The sequence below is a fragment of the Montipora foliosa genome, chromosome 2 (genome assembly GCF_036669935.1).
Source record: "Montipora foliosa isolate CH-2021 chromosome 2, ASM3666993v2, whole genome shotgun sequence".
Taxonomy (NCBI): domain Eukaryota; kingdom Metazoa; phylum Cnidaria; class Anthozoa; order Scleractinia; family Acroporidae; genus Montipora; species Montipora foliosa.
Genome location: NC_090870.1, coordinates 57,685,231 through 57,705,230, shown reverse-complemented (window position 1 = coordinate 57,705,230; position 20,000 = coordinate 57,685,231). Strand labels below are relative to the sequence as shown.

General features: G+C 41.4%; 2 protein-coding genes and 1 pseudogene across 2 annotated transcripts in view; 2 read left to right on the top strand and 1 right to left on the bottom strand.

Annotated features, from left to right (window-relative positions):
* LOC137993667 (short transient receptor potential channel 4-like) overlaps positions 1 to 7,526 on the bottom strand; it is a 34,959-nt gene extending 27,433 nt beyond the window's left edge. Inside the window, exon 1 of the mRNA XM_068839634.1 lies at positions 5,685 to 7,526. Coding sequence (XP_068695735.1) covers positions 5,685 to 6,362 — 678 coding nt within the window. The 5' untranslated portion in view covers positions 6,363 to 7,526. The remainder of the gene's footprint in view (positions 1 to 5,684) is intronic.
* LOC137987945 (uncharacterized) lies at positions 349 to 899 on the top strand (annotated as a pseudogene).
* A 6,919-nt stretch (positions 7,527 to 14,445) lies between the features above and the next one.
* LOC137991949 (uncharacterized) lies at positions 14,446 to 15,285 on the top strand. The gene has a single exon (XM_068836976.1). The coding sequence runs from the start codon at positions 14,446 to 14,448 to the stop codon at positions 15,283 to 15,285; it is 840 nt and encodes a 279-aa protein (XP_068693077.1).
* The last annotated feature ends 4,715 nt before the right edge of the window (positions 15,286 to 20,000 follow it).

Here is a 20,000-nt window from a genome sequence, read left to right as displayed (position 1 = left end):
TTGAAATATAAGTGCTACACGGCCAACGTTTGCAAAAACGTAACCTTCCCTAGTACTTGGACTTGCTAAGGACCCACTAATGGCAGGATAAGCGAAGATCTGCAGACCAGTTTTACGCACACATATTTTGTCAAAGAGCAGCGAGAAGAATCTTACGAAATAAGCGACTTGCTTCGAAGATTCTGGGAAATTGAAAATAGTGGGATATGAACAGAGTTCCTTGTATTGACCGCGGATGAGAAAACAGCCTTAGGGAAGTTAGAGGAGTCCATCAGATACGTCGATGGCGGATATCAAGTGGCAATTTTCTGGATAGATGACAAACCTGTACCACCAGACAATTACGAAATGGCACTGCGACGACTATTTAAAACTGAAAAGCGGTTGCTGAAGAATCCAGAAGTGGGGGAAGCCCACATCAACCATATCAATCAGTACCTCGAGAAGGGTTACATCCGCAAAGTAGACCCATCAGAGGAGAAGAGCCCTCCGAAAAAGTGGTATTTGCCCCACTTACCTGTAGTAAGACCAGACCGAACAACAACAACAAAGACTCGCATCGTATGCTATGCTTCCCCCAAGTTCGAAGGAGTTTCCTTTTACCAAGGGCCAAAATTGCAGAGACAATTGACAGATGCTTTACTTCGTTTTCGAAGAAACCCCGTGACGTTAATGTGTGACACCGTTAAGATGTATTTGAGAATTAGGTCACCCCACAAGATCGACCATATCAGCGTTTTCTGTGGAGAACTTTAAATCAAGAGAGAGCACCTGAAAAATACGAGCTCAATCGAATTGTTTTTGGAGTAAATTCCTCACCCTTCCAAGCTCAATTTCTCGCTCAGAAACAGCTGAAAAGCACAGAAATGAGTTTCCAATGGACGCACAGACAGTCCTAAAGTCAACTGATATGGACGACAGTATGGATTCAGTGGCAAAGGAGAGAAGACAAGCTCTGGCCTAAGGCTGGGATGAAAGCCCACAAATGGCTATCAAATTCAGCCAATTTCTCGAAAGGATACGCAATGAGAGTAGAGCATCGGCAGTCCACTTAACGAGTGATGGACGACCGATGGTTAGAACACTTGGTATCATGTGGTTGCGAGAAGAAGACGTTTTCATGTTTAAAGCAAATGCTCCGGAGAAAATCTTTCCGCTTACTTAAAGGAATTTCCTCAAGAAGATAGCCAAGATATTTGATCCAGTTGGGTTTTTAGCCAAAATCCTGCTGCAAGAATTGTGCACCGCTGGACCGGACTGGGCTGAGACGACGTATTCCAGGGGGACGTAGCCAGTAAGGTATGTTAATGGTTCAGCGAATTAGAAGATCTGCCTACCATTAAAGTGCTGTTGTGGATTAGACCGACAGAGAAAAACTCTGACCAGGGTGACCCACCATGATCCACCCTGGTCAGAGGTTTTCTCTGTCATTGTGTGGGCCCATTTCCATTAGTAGCGCTAACGCTTACCCGGTTCATATGGGTAGAAAACTAGCACTTCACATTACACTATATAATAGTTAAGTCTTTTGCAATTACAGTTCTCCGAATCTGAAACACACTGAAAGTTACATTCATTTTACATTCGCTCGCGAACAACGTAACAAATTGCCCAGCTCAATTATGCTCAATTGTGAAACAATCGTTCTTGCAAGCTCGCCCATTTTGCTATACACTGCACTAAAAACACGCGTTTGCTCACAACTTCAGGCCAACAATCTTAATCTCGCTTGACATGTGTCTCTCCGTTAAGTAATGAATCGACTTGTGTGCGACGCTTGACATTTTCTGGAGTTATCTTTTTCGCCAAGAGCTAATTTCAGTCCAACAAAAGCAGATATTTTGCTTTTGTTTGTGTTTCGAAGAAATAAGCGAATCTTAAGCGGGAAATCATAAAACCGGCATTTTGCGACATTGGAAATAGTCTTTACAAATTCGAAAGTTCAAAGGGTCATACGAGAAACAATAGAGTGTTCCCACGTGACGTCACGGTGGCCATGTTAGTGTTCCTAAACAATGGAATCAAGTGAAGCTATGATCCTCGCAGTTATGGAAGCAATTTTAGGAATTGTGCAGACAAGCCTGAAAAATTCAGGACTTCTACGGACTTTGAGCTCATGACCTCGCGATACCGGTGCGACGCTCTACCCCACTTAGCTATAAAGCCACTGACGTTGGGAAATGATTATCATTTTCCCATAAGGAATGAATCAATGAACGAAATGATATATGAAATGAATCATATACTGAACTGCGAGGATTATAGCTTTACTTGATTTCATATCCGCAGTTCAGTATATGATTTATTACTGGGTTGCCTATGGGCTAACCCAGTCGAGGTCTGCGTTTAGTTTGTTTGTTTTCTTTTTTTTTTTTTTTTGCGTGTCGGTAAAAGTCTTGCCTGTCACTCCCCTGGTAAGTGGTGTCTTTGTGTATAGAGCCTTCTGTGCGTATTTTCTTAGGATCGAGAGGGTAGTGGAACTGCCTAGATTTCTCTGGTGGACACAGTAGAATCATTAACTTAGCCTGCAATGGCGTCGAAAGTCATGCAACGCGAATGACGTTTTAGTGGATCCTTAAACAAAATATACCCTAATGGAGCTCAATAATGGAAAGTCAGTTGGATAAACTAGGCATGAATCTCAAAAGCGACGAGTACTGGACTTCGACAACAATCTATCGCCCGTCGAGACGAAATCAAAGTGAGCAGTATTTACCTGAAGTACATGGTAATTTGACACAATTGAGTTTCTTGTCTTCACGCACGCAATCAAATAGGAAGAGGTTTTCGCCTCTAAGAGCAAATATGTTGTTTGTTTCAATAAAATTTTCGCTGGAAAAGGATTCTGTGGTATTTTCTGCCTTTGTGAATTATAATATCATGTTGTGTATTGAATTTTCGAGGTTAAGGTTCAAATGTGATATGGGAGAAGTTTTTTAGTATTGCTCTGTAAGCAGGAAGGGTTCACAGGCCTGTTGGAAGCGTGCTTGAGTTTCAACAAAATGAGCCCCAAAATCAGTGAAAACTTGTGACGCAGATGAATAATAAAGTAGCTGCTATTTCCAAAATGATGGAATACCTGGTGATAAATAACGTCGTACGCGTCTTGGAGAGTAAATTTTGACTTTGCATAAACAAGAGTTGGGCGATTGTCATCTTTGTTTTGACTTCGCTCATTTCATTGTCAAACTTTATAACACTTGACAGAGATGCTTCACTGTTTGGCGAGTAAACATGCCGCGGTAACTTAATCACGGCGCCCGCTGAATTCCGGCCATGCCACTTTTGATTTTGCGATTTATTTGAACGTAGCAAAAATCTCCCAACATGTTTGTCGCTGATCGTAACTTTTTATATTCTATATTCACGGTTCAAAATTAATGTTGTTTTCATCTCGTAAATATTTTATTCTCGATCGACCGTCCGGGAAACTTCCTTCTGCTCTTTCTGAAAACTGTGTATCAATATTTATTTGCTTTTTCATCAATATTTGTTTTGCATAAAGCAAGCTAACAGAATCTGTACCTTGCTGAGTTCGCATTTGTTAGCGTTAATAGTATTTTCGGTCAGATGTTTCTGTTTTTTTATGAGGGGTTTATTGTTTTGGTCTCCCATCCCAACACTAACCCCGCGAAACAGGGCTTGACTTCAGTGAAGTTTAGTATTACAAAGTTTTCGGATGCTCATAGGGCACACTTGTGGTGAAAAGAAGTTGTGAGGGAACTTGAAAATTATCAACATGTCAGCCCAGAAGCCAATGTTTCTCGCTTCTCTTTTATTTGTTATTCTTCAGAGACTGGAATGCTGTATTTCAATACCACACAATTCAGTGCCTTCTGATTTTCTGTAGCACGTACCACAGGCAAGCCAGTGTATGCTTCACAGAAACATCTAGTTTCATATATCATTTCGTTCAGTGATTCATTCCTCACGGGAAAATTGGAACCCACAAATGACCAGCTCCCAATGTCAGTGGCTTCATAGCTCAGTTGGGTAGAGCGTTGCACCGGTATCGCGAGGTCACGGGTTCAAACCCCTCTGAAGTCCTAAAGTTTCCAGGCTTCTCTACGCAATTGCTAAAATTGCGTCCATAACTGCAAGTATCATAGCTTCACTTGATTTCATATCCTATCCGCTGTTCTATTTATGATTTATTTCATATATCACTTCGTTCATTTAAACAATGGAACGGCGACCGTGTTCGTGTACCAAACTAATCGTCAGAGTTTTTCTCTGGCCTTTGTGTGGACCCACTTTCATTAGTAGGGTTAACGCTCACATGGTTCATATGGGGTACAAAACTAGCACTTCACATTACACTCTAGTCAGTTAAGTCTGTTGAAATATAAGTGCTACACGGCCAACGTTTCTAAAAAAACGTAACCCTTCCTTGTACTTGTACATATTCATTGCAGTGACTTTAACATCTTCAGTTCCCACGGCCTGCTCCCGTCTGACCTTGTAGCTCAGTCGGTAGAGCAGCGGTGATCGAACCCGAAGGTCGTGGGTTCAATTCCCACCCTGGTCAGAGTTTTTCTCTGTCCTTGTGTGGGCCCATTTCCATTAGTAGCGCTAACGCTCACATGGTTCATATGGGGTACAAAACTAGCACTTCACATTACACTCCAATCAGTTAATCCTCCAGGAAATGAGCTCTATTGTCATGCAAACGTTTTCTTTTGTTTCGGTGGGAAAACAAGGTTAATGATCACGTGAGTGAAAACACTGTTTAGCGCAAACAATGAATTGGAAGGTCTTTTGTTTCTTAGCTCCGCCCTGAAAAGTTAATGAGCAAATCAGTAACTCCGTGTGGGAGAAAGCGCGAGTGATCTTTAAGCAATGAGAACAACTCTAGTCACACTTGGCCGCTAATTTAAATGATCTATAATTTTGACTGCACTGCAAGTAATGTCCAGAGAACAATAGTCATCCTGCGCAATGTGCTTGTCTAAACAGGGATGAACTTTCACGAGTTTAGACTTTAGAATATGTGACGCGTCAACCCTATTACGCGCCAGATGTGCCAAACACTTTTTATCGCTAAGTGACGCAAAAGACACGTATCCCAGAGTAAACATCGGAAAAATGTACAACCTCGAAAGGTCAAAATTTGCTTTGATGGCTTAGCGGATAATATTTTTTAAAAGTAAACAACGGGCCTTTCTACTTTTCGAAACTTAGGTATCGTTTTGAAGAGAAGAGGATACGTAAGGGAAGAGGTAAAACCAGCAGCAAATCTTCAGGAATCTTCATTATTTTCGACTAGTTAGCAGTAGCGCCATGAATAATTTTGGGGGAAGATCGGTTCTGAAATTAAGCTGACCTAAGATTCCCGAAGTTAGTTTTGAGTAACCTGTTACCTTAAGTGAACTTTTGACGTAAGAATTGAAAGAAATGTAATCTCGGCTATTCTGTTTTGAAAAACTAATTGCGTTCACATTTTTTATCAATTGAAAAATGCCGGCTGGCTTTTAGTTCCTAAGTATTACTGGGAGAAACTGAACAAATACTTTTCTGTAGTTTTCAAAACTGCATCCATGCATGTAAACATTTTATTTGCATAGAATCATCGCAGAGCGTGCAAAAGCCATCTTCTACTATGAAGTGAATAAATTACTTACCTGTCTAACAAATTGTCGTTGCCTGGGTGATCCTGAACTTAAAAAAATAGTAAATATACAAACCTTTATCCTTTTCAAGTCAGCGGCAATCTTAAGGACGCTTAAACTTTGGCTGAAGTTCTCAGGTTTGTTTTTCTTTAAACACCCTCCTCCTTGCGTATCCATTATGTCACGCAGTTGTTCGTGTGTGCTTCCTTCGACAACAGCTATGGCAAATTCTTCAATTTCATCTGCTCGCCCTTGGTATTCTTTTTGGTGTTGGTGAAGATCGTTATCAGCAATCCTTTGAAGAAGATGCGAATCTCGTAAAGCGGACACAATCACGTCTTGCTCTTCATTTTCTCTTCCACTCGGGTTCTGGTAGATCCTCCAGAACCACTTCAAGCTGATGTACAGCGGATCGGAGAGTATTTTGATCCACTCTCTTTCCTCTTCGTCAAAGTTTTCCATTGTTTCCTGCTCATCTTGGCGGAAGCACAGCCAATCGCAAAGCCTTGTTGCATTATCGTTTAGAGTTTGAAGTGTCTCGGCGTTCTGTTCCCTATCGACGACTATCAACTTAAATACTTCATCAGGGTTTTCATTGTCGAGGGCTTCCAGAAGCTGCTTACTGTACGGCGTTTCTTGATCGTCATTAACCACCGTTCTCTCTAAGTTATCCTTGACCCGCGAACCATGCTCGTTTGTCGGTGGTTCTGCCTTAACGTCTTTAATAACGGCTTCGAGAAATTCGTGAAACATGTCGACAACTCTTTAAAAACAAGGGCTCATTGTCTTTAAATGCTCTAGCGTATTCAAGTTCTTTTCGTTTCGCAGAATTCAATTTGTTTACGATAAAAGGCTATGGACTAGTTCATGGAAGGACTAATTTGAATTGCTAAACAACGCCTACAAACTTTGCAGACAGAATATATTTGAGGAATGGTTTCCGATTCAGTTCACATGATAAATTTATAAACTAATGCTGTTAAGAGTTTTCAGCTGAGCGAGCGCGTATGACGCAATCGCAATACTTAAACTTCCGCTTCAAATCAGTGATGAATCAAAACGGGTTACCAGTAATAAACATTGTAATCGCAAAACCCGGCAAAGAACTTTGTTAAAAATTAAAGACCTCTTAATCACGTACCGTGATGCACCACGGTTTTTTATTATGAAATGCGATGCACTCACCTTCGACTCGCTTTTTTTTTTTTTTTTTTTTTTTTTTCAATACACAACATTTATTAACAAAAGTTACTATACTTACAATACTAACAGTGCAATGACTACAGTACTTTCCAAACCGTATTAATTTACAACATAAAAAGCAATGCGAAGTAGAAAGAAAAAATAAAATAAAATACAAAACAAAAGTAGCAAGTACTTACAATCGCTATAATATTGCACAGTATACAATACAAACAAAAACTGCAAAGGTTACTGAATACAACCAAAATTAAAATGCGGTACATTGACGGAAAACACTCTTATGTACAATCAACAAGAATGTGTGTAAAGTTCTGCCATTTAGAAAAGAAAAGTTTTTGTTGTCCCGAGGTAACTGCAATGTATTTTTCAAGTTCTATCTTATCCTGCACTAATCTTTTGAAATCAATAAGAGATGATTTATCGTTATTTAGTGCATTAACATAAAGAAAATACTTTCCGAGTATTATGAGATGATTGAGAGCTAAACATGGTGGACTCAATTGGCGAATAATTCCATATATCACTTCTTGGGGGGACAGATCTAACTGAAGGTTGCATAATTGCAAAATCCAATTTTGAAATTCAGACCAAAAGATTGACGCTTGCGCACATTCAACAAACAGGTGTGTAACAGTTTGATGTATTGCGGGGCAGAATGGACAGTGCGGAGACGAAACTTTTTTCAGTTTGTACAATAATGAGTTAGTAAATAAGATGTGGTGAATGATTTTGTATTGGAACATAATTAGTTTTGTTTCTTTTGTAGCCTTAAAAGGTAGAAGGTAAATCTTACAAAAATCGTCACGCTGAAAGTTATAATGTTCAAACATTTTTTCGGCGGTGGGACTGGGTAATTTTTGCCGGGTGAGAAGTTCTTGATATAAGGTCTTACAGGAGAGGGGTCTACTTGAAGTACATGTGGATAATGCAGGTGTTGGATTGCTTTCATTTTTGAACAAACATTTTTTCCATTCACTCGGTATGGCCGACACAAGGCTGCGGTAGGTTAAAAAATGACATCTTTTTATATAAAATTTGTCGGCTAGCACTCCAAACGGAAAAAAACAGTTTTCCGGAACGTTGAAGAGATCTTTTATCTGCTTGATGCCGTTTTGGCACCATTTAGAGTAAAAAACGGATTTTCCATTAACCTTTATAAATCTGTTGCAGCACAGCTTCTTTGTTTCCAGGAGTGCTTATCTTAATTTCTTGCCAGTAACAGATGACTTGTTTATAGAACGATGGAATCTGTTTGTTAAGATTAAGAAGTTTCGTGTCGTAATTACAATTAAACAGCTCTATTCCACCTACATTGGCTAAGAAATAGATTGGAATATACTTCCACGGAGCATTAATTTCGGAACAAAGTCGTTTGACCCAAGTAAGTTTCAACGCTTTATCGAAGAAAGAGAAATCTTTCATGTCTAAGCCACCTTCTTTTTTACTTTTAATCAGAGTTGTTCTACGAATCTTCGCCGGTTTATAATTCCAAATAAAATCAAAAATTAGTTTGTTAACTTCGTCTGCAAAATGCTCCGGAGTTTCCAAGACGCTGCATACAAATATAAGCTTGGACAAAGCTAAGGTTTTAACAATGTTAATTCTACCTTGTAATGAAATGTCTCTTTGAGACCACATATTAAGGGTCTTTTTTAATGGTTCCAATTTTTCTAAGAAATTTTTTTTAACAGCGGTTTCGTGGTTATAAGAGAAGTGAACGCCTAAGGCATATACTGGTTCATGACTGAGCCGAAGGTTACAAATTGCGTCATTCCGGTGACTTAGTGATCCTAGCCAAAGCATTTCAGATTTCGATTGATTTATCTTTAATCCAGAACAACTTTCGAATTTGGTCAACAATTCGAAGAGATTCGCAACCGATTGTACATCTGCCAACAGAGCGGTTGTGTCGTCCGCGTACTAACTTAGCTTTACTTCTTGGTTAGCTTGAATCTTAATTCCCTTAATAATGTCAGAGTGTCTGATTGACTGTGCTAAAAGCTCAATAGCAATCACAAATAACATCCCTGAAAGAGGGCAACCCTGACGTACTCCTCGTTGACTTCGACTCGCTTTAGCGATCCAGCAAACAACATTTTTTTTGCTAATTTCAGAGGGTTTGAGCGGATAAATTTTTGGAAACTGAACAAAAACATTCAGGTTGAAATGGGCAGGTTGGTGTGTAAATTCCACTCGATCCGCGCAACGGTCGCAGCGGAGTGTTCTTTGAGACATGGTCTCTTCGAGACACCTGAAGAAGGCCCGGAAAATCTCTGGACTTTCGAGAAACGGGTTCCTGAACCGAACAGTCACGGTGAAACGGGCAGGTTTGTGTCAAGATATTTAGGATTATATTTACTAAATTTGACCAAAGGTCGCAGCGGATTCTTTTTCGAGTAACTGATCAAACGGACAATGCGCAATAAAGTGCATTGAAATAACAGCATTTGTTTTGCATTTTGTTACGCCAGAACAATCTTTGAGTATTTTTTCAGCAACAAAGACTTTAAACTTTGCATACAGTTATTGAAGTATGTCGTTTATTTAAATCACTGTCGTCAAGTGAGCCGTGCGAGCTGACAAAATAATTTACCACTTCATGAGATGTACTGAAGATAAGTGGTTTGATGATGGCGGAATTTCATGGTCCACGAATTTCGAAGACGACTGAAATTCTCGTAACCAACTTCACAAAGATTTTCGTTCCCGTCTTGGGACGTCCCTGTTTGGCTTTAGGGGAAATCAGTCGATGATGTAATCATAAAAAAATCTCAGCTATAGACAAAAAATATGCAAACAACAAGCAAAATGACTGTAAGGAAAATTGAAGAAGTTAGTAATCCTTATTAGGTGATCTCTAACGATCACGATTTAGACTGAGAATATCTTTCGGTGCAAATAGCGACTTCCGTGGACCACGAAAAGATTGTCCTGTCGCGGTGCATGACCTAAAGCCTTTTATTTAAACACGATGGGAATTTATACTATCAGCTTGTGGAGTCGTGTACAAATAATAATCAACTGCAAAACAAAAATAATAAACTTGGAAGTCACAATTTACGAAACTAACATTACTAAGGTTAAGCAGACTTTATATACAAGAATAAGAATAAGCAGGTAAAAACTGAGATACACTAAGAGCTATATACAAAATAGAGTATTCGTTAATCGCGAATAGATTATTTTACTTTCACCCTGCAAGCAGAGCCTTTCTTTTGCTTGCTCGATTTTGGCGTTCTCGAGAAAGGCTCTGCATGAATCGAGTAAGATCTTTATTGAATATGCGCTGCATGTTGCCAGGATACAGTCTCGAACCCAAGTCTAATATGCCAGATCTCGCCGCCATCTTGGTTTTTCATGGTACAGCGGGCTCAATTATAACCATCGGTTTTGTCACTAAACGGACTCTCGCACTGGAAAAACCGGTTTGACGAAAGAAAACAAGATTGACTAGTCCAGAAGCTCGGGCTGCAGCGGCTTCAAAGAGTTGACGCGATTCGGGCAGAGCGTACTTTTCTCCTCCTCAGTAAAGAAAAAGGCAAAAGGAGGCTCTGCTCGCAGGGTGGTTTACTTTTTACATCACACATTACCAAAATCAACATCACTGACTACTTACAAATCCAACTTACAAATCGATCTATTAAAGGGATTATTTCCCAGGAAATAGGATTTTTATGTCCCTTTCTCTGTTTGTGTATTGCTTGATTTAGAGTGGGCCTGGACCCGGCGGGGGAGATATTAGTATTGCAGTAGACCCCCCTGTAAGGGTTTCGTGTTGATCACATGACTTTCCAAGCCATGTGCTCGACAATCCGTCCCGGTTAGTCTGCGGTGCAAGACTTGTTTTAGCACTTTAAGGTAGGGATTATTTTTTCATTGTAATAGCCATTTTGATCGGGCTGTGGTGCCCTTTCTTATCGAGCTTTTAGTGCATAATCCCGCTGCCGGTGCAGGTTTTGTACCTTGTTTTGTCTATTCTTCGCTATTGATTGCTGCTATATTGTGTAGTCTGGGTTTTGCGTGGGCTTTTTTCTTTGGCCTTAATTTGCATTTAGATGGCTTCTTCCCCTCCCACTGTTCTGTTGTTCGGTCATTCGTTTATTAGGAGACTTCGGGATGACCTTCGCACACAGTTCGATCCTCGGGCGGACGAGGCTTTTAAGCTCGCGAAAGATGCCATTGTTCATTTGCACGGTGTCGGCGGTCGCACTGTGAGAAAACTTATCCAGTATGACCTTGGCGTGTTTTCTTCCCTTTCTCCGCATGCTGTAATTTTGGAAATAGGCACCAATGACCTTTCTGATCTACGGCCAGAGGTCGTTGGATCGGAGATCGAGGAGTTTGTTCGGTTGTTGCTGGACTCCTACGCCGTTCGAGTTATTAGTGTGTGCGAGGTGATCCCTCGTGTTCGTGCTCCGATTTTCAATGATGCAGCACTGATTCTTAACCAATATCTTCGCGGAGTTCTGGACCCCATTCCAAATGTTTTCTGTTGGCAACATCGCGGTTTTTCCGAGCCATCTAGAGACCTGTATTTATCGGACGGAGTCCATGTGAATTCGCCTGGGCAGTACTTGTTGTATCGCAGCTATCGGGGCGCCATCTTGCAGGCCTTACGCATGTTGGCCTGTCCACCTGCGCCGTAAAGCTTTTCCCTTGCGTTATCATTTTTACGCGGCCCTGTTCCCTTTTATTTACGTTAATTAGGCCCGGGTCCGGCTCTTCCTTGAGATAATTCTCGAAGACCCTGTTCTTCACTATTTTGGTAATATCAAACAAAAATAATAATAAATTTTACAATTATTACAAAAATCGTAACAATGATAATAATAATAAGACCAAAAAAACAAAAAAAAAAAACCTTAAATGACATACAATAAAAACCCTTAATAAAAAAATTGCAATAATATATATAAACTGTCTAATTTGAACTAGTTAGAGCTTGTTCATATATACTGTTGACTCCTTGTTTCTGAATTGTTTCCTTTTGTTCTTGAGCCCCTGGTGCTCAAATTACTGTCATTAGTGAGCCCTTGTTGCTCTTGTTTAGACTGTTTAATATCAAATGAGCCCTTGTTGCTCATTTCTTTTGATATTTACTGAGCCCCTGTTGCTCAAAATTTTTGTTATGAGCCCTTGTTGCTCTCTTTTCCAAATTGATGATTATTGCTGAGCCCTTGTTGCTCCGTTATTTGATTTGTGTATTGAGCCCTTCTGCTCAAAAATTTGTTTTTAAGAGCCCATGTTGCTCTCTTTTCCCATATTCTTAATTCCTGATAAGCCCTTGTTGCTCATTTATTTGATTTTGTTACTGAGCCTCTGTTGCTCACTTGTCATTATAATTGAGCCCTTGTTGCTCTTGTATGATATTGCTAATTAAAACAAAACATAACAAGCCAAAACAACCCAAAAACAGAAATTATTACTATTATTGAGCTCTTGGTGACTCTTGTGTATATTTTGTTATTTGCTTATGAGCGTTTATTGCTAATGTGTTCATTATTAAAGGCTAGTGGTGAGGCTCTGTTCCTCATTATCATTGTTATCCCAAGGCCCAGATTCTCATTGAAGTTTCGTATGGGACTTGCTACTGTTGCAACTGTTGTTGGCCTTGCTTGTCCATACCCCAAGTTTTCTTGGTGCTCCGCGTTCCACTTTTCATTTTCAGATGCCTCCCAGACGATCTGTGCGTCAGAAACGCCCCTCCTCTCAAGCTTTGGAAGCTATAGCAGGCTCAGACACTCCTCCTGCCCGCAGGCGGAGAGCCACAGGACGAACGCCCTCCTCCTCCAGTGCAGAATCGGCTCCCCTGGCAGCCAACCATTTGGTCTCTGCACAGGGAGAGGTGGGCAATACCCCCTCGGATCCAGTTTTGCCTACCGGGTTCCTGGATCAAGTCGTAGCCAGAGTGACCACAGAGGTGACCAGGCAGCTTCAACCACTTCTCTCTGGTGCTTCTTCCCTGCAGTCTGATGTCACCTTGTCAACTGCGTCAGCTCCATCCCAACATGGCCCTACTCCCAGTCAAGCCCCCGCATTTGTGCAGCCCTCTGTGTTAGCTACTGCTTCGCAGGGTCAGTCTGAGGTTCCAGTTGTTGGACACCCCATTCAGCAAGCAGTCACTTTGGTTCAGGCAGATTTATCAGGTGAGCAAGGCTTGTTCCCTTCACTGCCTCGACCACAGGACCCATTCACTTCCATCAACTTACCTGTGGATGCTAGGGTTGCCATGAAGCTCAAAACAAAGATCTGGCAGCAAGAATATATTGACTTTGGGTCCTTGTTAGTTAATCCTACTCTGGATGGTAATTTTCAACTTACCATACAGAAATCAACTGAAGGGCTTTCGCCTACTTTAGCTTTGGAGCCCCTTAACAAACCCAAAAAAATTAGCTCTATTGATACCTGGCTTCAGGCCTTTCACGTGTTTGTGGGTGTTTATGCCAGTCGCTACCCCATTGAGGCCCCTGGACTCATGAAGTATGGGTCTACTATTCAAGATCTTGCGGTGCGTGGTCATAATTGGCGTTTTTATGACGAGAACTTTAGGTTCTTGCGCCAGTCCCAGGCCACTTCCCTTCCCTGGGGCTCTGTCCATTGGGAGCTTTGGCTTCGGTCCCAAAGCCCCCTTAAAAAACTTCCAACCTCAGTTACTGGTACCAAGCTATTTTCCCCTATAAGTATTCCCAGGGGATACTGCTTCAAATATCATCGGGGTGGTGACTGTGCTGGCTGCTCATTTAAGCACACATGTTGTAAATGTGAGGGAACCCACCGGGCTCTCCATTGTAATTTTCATGGCCTCAGAAGAAACCCCAGGATCTCCTTCCAGGCCCGAGCGACCAATAAGTCTCCTGGCAGCTCACCCTACCCCAGGCCAATTCCATCGCCCTTGCCAACACCCGTAAAAACCAATAACCTACTATTATTTCTTTCTGGGTATGACAATTCAATCGCGCAATATTTAGCCACTGGTTTTACGATGGGTTTCCCCTTACATTACGAGGGACCCCGCTTTTCTTGTACCTCTAACAATTTACTATCAGCCATGCAAAATCCCACTGCGGTGGATGCTAAAATTTCTAAGGAGCTTGACGCCCACAGGCTTGCTGGTCCTTTTTCGTCGCCGCCCTTTTCGGTGTTTCGCATATCTCCTCTAGGGTTAGTTCCCAAAAAAATCGAAGGGGAATTCCGTCTAATTCACCACCTTTCATTTCCTAAGGGTTCATCACTGAATGATGGCATTTCTTCTGACCACACAAGGGTTTCTTATGCCACAGTGGAAGATGCCATTCGGCGCATCAGGTCTGTAGGCTCAACTTGTTTTCTGGCTAAGACGGATATAAAAAATGCCTTTCGAATCATTCCCATTCGCCCCCAGGATTATAATCTCCTTGGAATGTGTTGGCGAGGATTATATTACTATGACCGTTGTATGCCAATGGGTTGCTCAAGCTCCTGCAAAACTTTTGAAACATTTTCGACGGCGATTGAATGGATTGCCCAGAATAAGTTGCACATTAATGACATTCTGCACTTGTTAGATGATTTCTTAATAATTTCTCCTACAGAGGATCTATGTCGGAAACAATTAGATTTATTTTTGTTGCTCTGTAGCTATTTGGGCATTCCCATGGCACCTGAGAAAACTGTTGGTCCATCCCAAATAATTTCATTTGCTGGCATTGAGCTGGATTCAATCTTAATGGAGGCTCGTTTGCCACAGGAGAAGTTAGATAAGTGTCAAGCCCTTATTTCTGCCTTTCTTAAGCGCCACAAGGTCAGTCTGGAGGAGATTCAGTCCCTAACAGGATTACTGAATTTTGCATGTTCAGTAGTTATTCCAGGTCGGGCCTTTTTACGCCGTTTGATTGACCTTACTCTTGGTGTCGTGCACCCTCACTTCCGCATTAGGTTGTCCCGAGAGGTGAAAGCAGACATGTTAGTTTGGCAAACGTTTCTTTCGGGATTTAATGGTCGGTCGTTTTTTCTCTCGGATGATTGGTATGATTCACATCAACTCCAGCTGTGTACCGATGCTTCTGGCACCCTTGGTTTTGGTGCTATTTTTGGTAGGCATTGGTGCTATGGTGAATGGCCCGATAGCTGGCGGCATCGCAATATTGCATACTTAGAATTTTACCCTATTGTGTTAAGCTTGCACCTGTGGGGACATGAGATGCAAAATCGCCGTGTTTTGTTCTTTACTGACAATGAGGCTTTAGTGCATGTTATAAATAAACAGTCCTGTCGGGATAAGGACTTGATGTTCTTTGTACGAGAGCTGGTGCTAGTGTGTTTGCGTCGCAATGTTCACTTCAAAGCAAAGCATATTCCCGGTTTACACAACAAATTAGCTGATTCTTTGTCTCGCTTACAATTGCAGACATTCAAGCAGCTGGCACCAGCTCATATGCATCCATTCCCCACAGAGATCCCTCAGCATCTACAGCCACTCAATTGGCATCGATAGCTTCATATCTGCTGCATTCGAGTCTTCAGCCCTCGTCCATCCCCACATATCAGCGTGCTTGGAAACTTTTTCATCATTTTTATAACTCAGTATTTCAACACCCCTTTTTGGCACTTTCTATTTCACCCTCGGTCATGGCCCTATTTATATCCTATTTGTATAACTCTAGTTATGCCCCTTCCACTGTGAACACGTATATCTCGGCACTGGGTTATTGTCATAAACTTATGGGCGTCTCCGACCCCTCCAAAGTTTTCTATGTCTCTCAAATGCTCAAGGGGTATGGGAAAGTAGGCTTTCGCCTAGATTCGCGTCTTCCAATTACGCTTCCTATACTAAACAGACTGGTTGCTGCCGCCTCCTCTCTAAAAGGTTCAGCGTATCAGATCATTCAATTTCAGGCTATGTGTTATCTGGCCTTTTATGCCTTTTTACGTATTGGAGAAATTACATCAGTTTCTAAGCAAGGTGCTCCTCCTCCTCTCCACCTTTATCAGTTCACCAAGTTGTTAAATGCTGCCGATGAATTGACAGCATTTAAAGTGACTTTCGGGAATTTTAAACATAGTTATAATGAGCGCCCCTTTTCCATAGTGGTTTCCCGTCACCTCCCTTCTTGTCCAGTGGATTTATTGTCCAAGTATCTAGCCTTGCGAGGCACCGGACCAGGCCCTATTTTTGTTACAGTGGATGGGTTGCCTGTTTCGCGTTCAAAATTTTCACAACACCTTTCAAGGGCTATTCAGCTGTGCGGCCTGGCTCGTTCTCGTTACCAGGGCCATAGTTTTCGTATAGGGGCTGCCTCGCATGCGGCGGAGCGAGGTCTGTCTGATGCCCAAATACGGGCTCTAGGTCGTTGGAAATCAAACGCTTTCCAACGTTATATAAGGGTACCAAGCCTTGTTTCCTAAGGGTCTAGGATTAAGTTTGACAAGTACTTGTTGCCTGCAGTTAGCATGGGCGGCTGCTTCACTGGGTTCCTTCAGGGTTCTCGGGTTAGCATAGACAAGTTACATAGTAATTTAACTCCTAGGGCAGCAGGGTGGGTTAAGTTAGCATGGGCGACTGTCCCACCTTGTTGCCCCTTATGTGCAGTATTTGGCCTAGTGGGCAATACATATTGTTTGTTTACTTTGGTATAATGCCTATCTGAGGAGGCATGGTGGTTTCAGTTAGCATGGGCGACTGTCCTGCCATGTTGCTCCTTGGAGGCAGGGCTGTATTTTTAAGCCTGGTTTGTTTGATTAACTGAATCTTTATTGTTATCATGATGAGTGCAGTTAGCATGGGCAGCTGCCTCTCCAGGCAGATTGAGTAGTGTTTATTTCTCATAGGTTAAGTTAGCCTGGGCGACGGTCCCGTTAACCAGGTGGCTTCCATTGGCATGGGCGGTGGTTGCCATACTTGTTTCTCTTCAGGGTTAGGGTTTAGATTTTATGGTACCAATTTTGTTGTGCTGCTCTTGCCTGGGGTGGGGCAGCATATGTGATCATATGCTTTTGGCGTTTTTAGTGCCCACACCTTTACTGGGCCAAACTTCTTATGAAAAATTGTTAAGGAAATTTGATGTTTGAATAAAAGCGGCTATGGGCCTTTGCCCATAGCCATATTAGCCCAATCATTTGATATCTTTTATAGTTGCCCAGTAAACAGAGCTCAGGCAAAGCAGCACTGGGTTGTGTCTCTTCGGCATGGAGGAAAAGGGGCATAAAGGGATTATTTCCCAGGAAATAGGATTTTTATGTCCCTTTCTCTGTTTGTGTATTGCTTGATTTAGAGTGGGCCTGGACCCGGCGGGGGAGATATTAGTATTGCAGTAGACCCCCCTGTAAGGGTTTCGTGTTGATCACATGACTTTCCAAGCCATGTTCTCGACAATCCGTCCCGGTTAGTCTGCGGTGCAAGACTTGTTTTAGCACTCCCTCCTCCTCCCCTGGTCCTATCCACGGTTTTTCTTTCAAGTGTGTTTTAGTGTATGCGTTTTTAGTGCCCACACCTTTACTGGGCCAAACTTCTTATGAAAAATTGTTAAGGAAATTTGATGTTTGAATAAAAGCGGCTATGGGCCTTTGCCCATAGCCATATTAGCCCAATCATTTGATGTCTTTTATAGTTGCCCAGTAAACAGAGCTCAGGCAAAGCAGCACTGGGGTGTGTCTCTTCGGCATGGAGGAAAAGGGGCATAAAACATTCCATAATTCGAAGCGTGGAATATCGAGAAGATGGCCATTTGTCAAATTGTACGACGAAGACGATCTTGCGATGCATGGTGGCGATTCATTGTGGTACACTCTATACATCAGCTTCAGAATTCTAATGCTTTTACTCCGCGTAAATACAAAATAAACCTAGTCCACACTCTGTGGTCTTGTAACAAATTCTGTGGTATTTTCAACTTCAAAATAGTTTTTCAGAACAACCGAATAATCAAGTTTTTTTTTCCCTTACAAAGATAAAGTAGCTCGTTCATTCAGGTCAAAAGTAGTGCACAGAGCAAACTTCTGCAGGGACGGCGGAACATATTTTGTATTGGGGGGAGGGGGAGGGGCAAATAATCCGGATGGAATGACAAAGTCCACGGATTCAACGACGGGGCCAACCACCCTCCGAGGGGATCGTTTTTATAATACAGAACAAGAAATAATGCTTTCCAACGGAACAAAGGGTAGTTGGAAAGCGTGTTCGTTACGGTTCGTAGTATTACTATAATTCAAGGTATTCACAATGTTTCTGAAATAAGGCTTGAGATATTTTGAACAATTGTTTCGTATTAACCTTTTGTTCATGATTATGTAACTGCATATATTATATGCTAATCACTTCGGTATAAAAAGTGGAATTTCTAGTTTTCACTATCTTGCCTTCTGGACAGCCACCTAGAATTGTAACCTAACTTTATGTTAGTTAGAAAACCTGAAATATGTTGCTTTCGATCGTGGAAGACGTTCACGTTCTGGACAGCCACCAAGAACTGTAACTTAACTTGTTGGCGAGTCCAGAAATACAAGCTATGCATTATGGTTTTAGCGCTGATCCTTCTCAGCCTCCTACTGCCCCTTTGCCGACTATTTCGGAGCTAAAAAACTTTCTTTCTACGGAGCTCGCTTCATTCAAGGACGAGCTTAAGCGTCAGAACGACGAATCCATCAACTTCGCAGTTAAGAAAATTCGTCTTGAAAATTTCGCTCGCCACACATTTAAATATAAAGGGAACGAAGAGCAGTACCAGCATCAGGAAAAAGTAGCCAGCCATATTGATTCTGCTGTGGATGCGCTTCACTCTGGTAAACTTGTGGAAGCTGCGAACGCCTTAGAGGAAGGTAAGAATGCCATTGCCATTAGAATGAAACATATAGTGCTCGCAGATTTGCATGGCTGGGATTTTGTAACAGAATATAAACAAATTCCGGTTGCCGAAGATGAGACAGATGAAAAGCGAATTCGTAAGATACTCAAGGAAGTCGGAAATCAAAGAGTGAAGAAAAAAGCCGATAGAGCTAAGAAAGCTAATACGCTTAGGCCTGATTTTAGGCGTTTTCCTACCAGATTTATTAATGCATCTTCTGCTTTTACTCCTTTGAGCACATGCTTCCTGTGTAACAGGCCTGGCCATTTCTGGAGAAGTTGCTGGAGATCAAAGTATTCAACCGCTAGTGCCAGCAACAATGCCTTCTTGGCAGCGCAACCTGGTCCAGTTACCAGCGCAATCTACCTACATGCCGCCTCCAAGCCAAGCAACCGCTTAGTGAAATCAGTGGGACTGACGTTATTTTTGGGATGCGAGAAGAGCCAGGTGACACCAATTTTTTGTTAGAGTTACGTGGTTTAAAGGATGCTGAGGTAACTGAATCTTCGCCCGTTCAGTCTGTTCAAGGCCGTATTAACGCTCGCAAGAATTGGTGGTTTGAGAATTTGCAATTATCTGCGCTTGTGATTGGAGTCTTATTGACTAGTTACATTATACCTTTTACCATTATACCTCCGCCTTGTTTTATAAAGAACAACAAAAGTGCTTTAGATCATGCAGAATTTGCCGCCAATGCTATCAACGAGTTAGTTATTAATAATAATATAATAAATAATAATTAAAACTTATATAGCGCATTTTTCATGCCGAACATGATCAAATGCGCTTTACAATTTAATAAAATGAATAAAAAATAAATGAAATTACAAGCAGTTATGATTAAAAATAATAAATTAATGTATAGATAATAATAATAATAATAATAATAATAATAATAATAATAATAATTACAAGGTAAACAATAAATATTCGACGAATTAAAATGTATAAGAATTACAAATTAAAAGCTTGTTTAAAAAGATATGTTTTGAGCTGGCACTTAAAACTTGAAAGAGAGTCAAGGCTAGATATTTTACAGGGCAGATTGTTCCAAAGCTTCGGGGCTGCGTAACAAAAAGCTCTTCCTCCAAGTGTTGAGAGTATCTAGTAGGAGTCTCAAGCATAATTCTTTCACTAGATCTGACTAAATATCTAGTTGATGATTTCCGACTGATCAATTTACAGATATAGTCAGGTGCCATGCCGTGAATAGAGAGTAGAGTAAGCTGTTACAGTAATCTAATCGGCTTGACACAAACGCATGAATTAAGGTCTCGGTGGATTTACGCGATACATGTTTTCTTATTCGCATAATGTTATGAAGATAATAGAAGGATGTATTACAAATTTTGTTTACGTGGGAGTTCAT

Excerpts from the sequence above, each read along its gene's own strand:
- LOC137991949 (XM_068836976.1), top strand. The coding sequence starts at position 14,446 with ATGGCACCTGAGAAAACTGTTGGTCCATCCCAAATAATTTCATTTGCT.